Source organism: Pseudorca crassidens, chromosome 1, assembly GCF_039906515.1.
Source record: "Pseudorca crassidens isolate mPseCra1 chromosome 1, mPseCra1.hap1, whole genome shotgun sequence".
Lineage (NCBI taxonomy): Eukaryota > Metazoa > Chordata > Mammalia > Artiodactyla > Delphinidae > Pseudorca > Pseudorca crassidens.
The window spans coordinates 93,544,964-93,551,227 of NC_090296.1; the positions used below are offsets into that span (position 1 = coordinate 93,544,964).

General features: G+C 42.9%; 1 protein-coding gene across 1 annotated transcript in view; it reads left to right on the forward strand.

Moving 5' to 3' along the window:
* SLC27A2 (solute carrier family 27 member 2) overlaps positions 1-1,736 on the forward strand; it is a 55,522-nt gene extending 53,786 nt beyond the window's left edge. Inside the window, exons 9-10 of the mRNA XM_067746843.1 lie at positions 177-307; positions 1,273-1,736. Of these exons, the coding sequence (XP_067602944.1) occupies positions 177-307; positions 1,273-1,449 (308 nt within the window). The 3' untranslated portion in view covers positions 1,450-1,736. The remainder of the gene's footprint in view (positions 1-176; positions 308-1,272) is intronic.
* Positions 1,737-6,264: the final 4,528 nt, after the last annotated feature.

Below are 6,264 nucleotides of genomic sequence, written 5' to 3' on the forward strand. Positions count from 1 at the left end.
ACTTTAGAATTTAACTTCAACATATATTTGAAATAAAAATTCCAACTATCCAAAAGAAACCCATGCCATAAATCTGTCTCAGTTCTCTGTACTTTGACCTAGCAAAGGTCATTTATTTTATCATAAATAAAATAAATAGCTACAACCCACCTAATTTTTTCTCACTTTAACTCTAGGTCACGAGGGTCGAATTGGCATGGCTTCCATCAAGATGAAGGAAGACCATGAATTTGATGGAAGAAAACTCTTTAAGCATGTGGCCGATTACCTGCCCAATTATGCAAGGCCCCGGTTTCTAAGAATACAGGTGAGACCCCTTGTTATAAAGTTCAGTTATCCTCTCTCTTGGAGACACCTGAGTCTAAGGGAACAATTCCTCTTCTACCATGGCGAGCACAACGGCCAAATTTTCACTACCCTTTCAGGAAGCTAAATGAGGAAGCAGAAATACCAGAAAATATAGCTAGCTGAAACCAAATCCTAATCCCTTTTTCCCTAAAACCACAGGCAGTTCATTCAGCAACAGTGTTAGCAAATAACTCACAAAGTCTGTTTGATGAGGTATAACAAACACATAAAATAGAAATGCTCCGACCCTCTTACTTATTGTTTCCAGTTTTAAAGAATGGAAAAATCCCCTGAAGTCCTGCACCTTTCTGTGATGTGAACTTTAATTGGGCATCATTAGCCAGTAGGAACTACCAAAGGCTAAACTGTCACGGATAGAGATTTTTTTTTTCTTTCTCAAACATTAACCCCTTAGTTTAACACTCTCACTTTTGGACCTTGAGCTCTGTGATTCTGTAGCTGAAGATGTGAGAAAAGAAGTGTTAGATTACCAGATATTGCTAAGGTTAAACGGTTATTTCTGTTGATGTTCATAAAACACTGACATGCTTTACAGTGATGGTTGAGAGACATGAAAGTTGAAATATCCTCAGATCATCACCTATTTACTGAAGAAGAAACAAGTCTTCAGTGTCACAAACAGGCTGAAAAAAAAAGTTGTCTGTGTGTACATGATTCCTTTCCCCACCCCACCATTAATCAGAATATTCCAGGAATACTGGAAGCTCACCAAGTGACAGACTCTTCTGCTCCGTATTCCACTGTCTGCAGACTCTCTCTCCCCACATGTGATCGTCAAGCTTTAAGGGAAGGAAAAATACCTCCACAGAGGGCCCCCTAGTGGAGGTTCTGAAGACAGGATATCTTGGTATCACACAGAACCTGCTTTCACCTGCTCTCAAATGATTGTTTGATGTTTTTCAGGACACCATTGAGATCACTGGAACTTTTAAACACCGAAAAGTGACCCTCATGGAAGAGGGCTTTAACCCTGCAGTTATCAAAGATGCCTTGTATTTCTTGGATGACAAAGCAGAAATGTATGTGCCGATGACTGAGCACATTTACAACGCCATTAATGATAAAACTCTGAAACTCTGAATATTACCAGGAGGGTAACTCAGCGTATTTCTAGAAAGAAACTGAATGGACCTAGTACAGCCACTTGATATAATCCCACTTTAATTTGATTGAAGATTGTGCAGTGCAATTTTTTTATGCATACCAGTAAGGAGAGACTTTTTAAAATTACACCCGAACCTTTGCAAGTGAAAAGATTTATATGTAATTGTTTTTCAATTTGCACCTACTGTTTGTATTTGCAAACTAAGCTTGTTAGAGGGAGGATGTTATTTTTTAAAATATGTAATAAAATAGATGAACACCAACATATGCAAAGGCACTTCTTCCTGACTTGATTCTAAATGCGAACGCTGAGCCTGACAGTATCATTGGCAATTTTTCACAGGTGTCCCCTTTATAATGCTAATGGCATTCTGAGTAAAAAGTGGTAAGGAGTTGGGAGGTGAGGGGGTAGGTTCCCAGTGAACAACCCAATGGAAATCCAGCTCTAGTGTAAGGCCAACCCTACCCCCAGAAGCATCCTGGCCACTGTCTACAGCATTAGCCAACAAGTGATAAAGCCACCTATAGTCTTTGAAGGAGCTTAAGTCTAGAGCATCAGAGCTCTATACATAAAAGGTATCCAGCAAACTTTTTAGCTATATCAAGGGTTGCAAACTCAAGTGGCTTCAGGATTTGTATTGGTAATGCGGATGAGAAGAGCAGGTCCCAAATGAACGTGGAAAACTTGGGGACAGCCACGACGCAGCTTCAGTCAGCTGATTATTGTCATGGGGCTATAGAGCCCAGGTACTTCCAAGATCTGATTATTCACAAAACAGAAATCCAGATATTTATGTGAATCTCCCAATTTTTAACATGTAAAGTCTCACATTTTTTATAATTTCCACTCACCCCAGAGAAAATGCAACTGTGCACCAGAGAAGTCCCAGAGGTCCAGCTCGCACCCCCAGGCTCACGTGCTCCTCAGTCTAGAGCTGGTTTCACTCCACAGCCAGTCTCCGGCCAGAGAGCCTATTCAAGGACCGAGGGCTTTGGGCGTGGCACAGGAGGATCTGGGAACAGCAAGGAGCTCTCTCAGACAGGCTCTTTGTCCTTACACTCAGCTGCCACCCTTTCTGAGTAGAACCCCATAAGCTCTGCATGTGTCAGTCACAGAGTTCCAGGAGCAGGTCCTTGGTGGCGGCCCTCAAGATGACATATTCCTTACTAGAGCTTGTCCTAGGTCACAGGAGCATCATGCTCACTAAGTTCACATCTAGGAAGTGTGACTCGAGTTCACCCCAGCCTCCCTAAAACAGGTAGAGTTTCCTTCCCTAGAGAACATCTTCAGACGACCAGGAGCTAGAAAGGAGCCCTAATTCTCCTTCAATTTAGTCCCTAAATTGAAAAGCCCCAGGCAAATGTATTCAGGGATTCTCAATGATACATGATGAGGGGTGGCCATCCCCACCCCCAACACAGTATTAGAAATATTTTTTAAACTCTCTCCACTTTTTTAGAGGGGACTCCTAAGAAGACTCATGACAAGAATCCCGCTCATTATGCCCAACAGTAAACATTCCCTGAGCACTTAATATGCATGAGGGACTTGAGGATGGCCTAAGGAAAACTCTGGATATCACTGCATCTCTGTGAATTTAGGCAACAATTTAGAACAACTGTTGCTTGTGGGTCAGCATTTGGGAACTTTCGCAAAATTCTAGGTATCTCTGCTTTTGCTTTATTGATATCCCTGTGAAAATTTTAACCCAAGTGATGGGAAATAGCCCAGCCTTTGCTTTTGAAAGTATAACATTGTGCAATTGTGTTACTTGGAATCTTGTTAAAGTGAATCAGGTTGTAAGCAGAGATTGTTAAAGCTGTGATGTCATTCTGTGTCACAGGGGACATCTTTTTTGGGTGACAGGTCAGCACTTACACCAATATCCAGAACAGTAGTGTTCTGGAACCAAAGCCTGCTGGGGCCTGACCACCTTTGACCCACATCTTTGACTTCCCAGTTAGAAACTCAGAAACTCTCCCTCCCAGCCGGATGGCTTCCTCAGTCTCTCGCTTCTCCAAACCTCCGTGACTGAGGCCAGGAACCACAGCTCTATTGGGACAGATAGAGACACCAGCACGCTATCCTCAATACCTGGGTTTGCATATGTGTAAACAAAATCAAGCCATCCTGTGACATAATCAACTTTAAAGACAGATTTTTCTCTTTTAAAAGGGTCAAAAATTGTGTCCGTAGAAATGTCTGTGCAAGTCATCTTCCTCATTTGAAAGTACAAGTGAGTTTTTTTAATATGCTGATACCCATGTAAATCATTCAACAGATCTCTGATTTCAGGTGTATTGTTTGGAGACATATAATGAGTCTCCAAACCAAAATAATTTGGGGGTAAAACTAGTAAATGTCATCATCTGAAATGGAAGCTAACAAGAATCAGTATAAAAACAGTGACCCTCCCTAAGAGATGATCTCTTACATGTGTTGCTCGTTCCTACAACAGCTCTACGAGCATTTAGTGGGTCCCCGCTAAGGACCAAGAGATGAGCTCAGCGCAGTACGATGGTGTTTTCCAAGCCTCTATCTGGGAAGTCATGTCAGGGTTTCAAAGAAAGCTGACTGGAAAGACCCCTAGAAGGAAGGCCAGAGTCTTTTCCATGTGTTTGAACTTTTCAAAAATAACTATTTTGTCACTGCAGTTGGTGGGACTGCACGAAGACTGTAAAGAGACAGCTAACAGGAAAGGTGTCCCTCAGCATCACTGCGGCACTGTTCCAGGGGAGGCGGGCCGACTGGCCAACCCAGGTCTTCTAGTTGATGTGGGTGCCGTCTCCCCAGAGTGCACAGAGCGCCATGTTGTAATATGGATATATAGCTGATGGTGCATTCCATTATGATTGGCAATTTCCCTCTGCACAGACGTCATTCTTCTATGAAGCTGTAAGCTCCATGAGAGTAGAGAGTCCATCTATTTTCCTCATCATTATATTCCCAGTGCCTGGCACCAGGTAGGCAATAATTATCCATTGCTTTCTCATCAAGCAATCCTGATAAACAACTGGTTCCCTATGCAAGCTTTGCTATATGTGCGTGGGCACTGGAGGAGGCATGTTGGAGGCAGAGAGGATGAGCTAAATAGATGGTGTGAGTCTCCTAGTTCAGGCACAGCAGTGAGTCTCAAACTTGAGCACTGATGAACTGGGAGACTGGGATTGACCTATATACACTAATATGTATAAAATGGATAAGGAATAAGAACATGCTGTATACAATAAATAAAAAACAATTCAAAAAATACCTTAACTCTTAAAGGTATTTTTCAATAGTTGAATTTATAATGAAGAGAGTGACACTTTCATCATAATAGTCATTAATCTAGAGAAAGAATTTTGTAAGAGAGGACTTAGGAGATTGATATAGTCTAAAATAAACTATTTAAAGCTTAAAATAAAAAAGAAAATTGAGCACTGAGAGTCACCTTCACCAAGAAGTTTTATTAAGACAGAATGATGGGCCCATTCCCCAGAGTTGAAATTAGAATTGGAATTTGCAGTTCTAACATATTCCCAGGTGATGCTGGTGCTGTTGATTAGGGGCTGCATTTTGGTGAACCACTGACAGACAGAAAAACATCCCGAGTTACACATCATGTGTGCTTAGTTAGTACTTCACTTCCTCGGACATGGATTATCTTTTATTAACTGAAGCTCAGATCTTAGATCTGGTGGGACTCAAAGTGCAGGCATCAGGAAAGGCCTAGTAGAAAGCAGCACTTTGTCATCTTCAGCCTGCAATTGTTCTTGAAAACTCACATTAACAGTGTCTATTTACCAGATACACAAATACGTATTATTTGCTACAGCAGAACTAAAAGCAATCCTAGAGAGTGTCTAGTCAAACCTCTTTGTCTGATAAAAGAAAAAAAAAAGCCTGGGGAGGTGACGTACATGCCTAAAGTCACACAGCTCATTGGCATCGCTAAGCTCCCGCCTAGCACTGACAGAAGACCGGAGGGTGGTCCCAGACCAGCAGCATCAGCATCAGCTGGGAGCTTGTCAGACATGCAAATGACCAGACCCCACCCCAGACCTACTGAGTCAGAACCACTGGGGATAGGCCCAGCAAGCTACGTTTTAACAAGCCCTGCTGTTGACTCTGAAGCAGGCTCAACTTGAGAACCACTGGCTTGGAGCAGGGCTTCTCAAGTTTTAAGGTGCATAAGAAGCACCTGGGGATGCCACTGCTTCTACGGCCCACATCCCTCGGAACGGCAAGCAGCTCTAGAACAGTACTTCTCAAACATTGCTGCACATTAGAATCACTTGAGGAGCTGTCAAAAATCCCAAAGCCCAGGCCCATCTCATAACAATTAGATCAAGATTTCTGGGAGTGAGAGCCAGGCATCATCAGTACTTTTTAAAAAGGCTCCCAGGTGATTCCAGTATGCAGCAAAGTTCTGCAACCGCCAATTGAGAGCAAGGGTAATATGAAACTATAAGGTCTTGGCAAAGATTCTCTCCCCGACCAAACTCTACCCAGGCTCCTCTGAGCCCTCCTCCCTACTAGGCCTCAACCTTGGCCTATAAAGACTTGGACAAAACAGTATCATAATTTCTAACAGCTCAAGGCCACACCCCTGGGATGATCCTACACCCCCTTAAAATGCCTGCCTGAGAAAACACAAGGCTGCCAAAAGATTTACCGTTTATTCCAGCCAACACCTGAAGATAGGGCCCCTGTCCCCCAGCCTCTGTGGGAGGGTAGGAGGCTAACTTCCATAAGCATCAGTTAGCAAACCCAGATGGGCTTCCCATGGACCAACCCCCTCTTCCTGC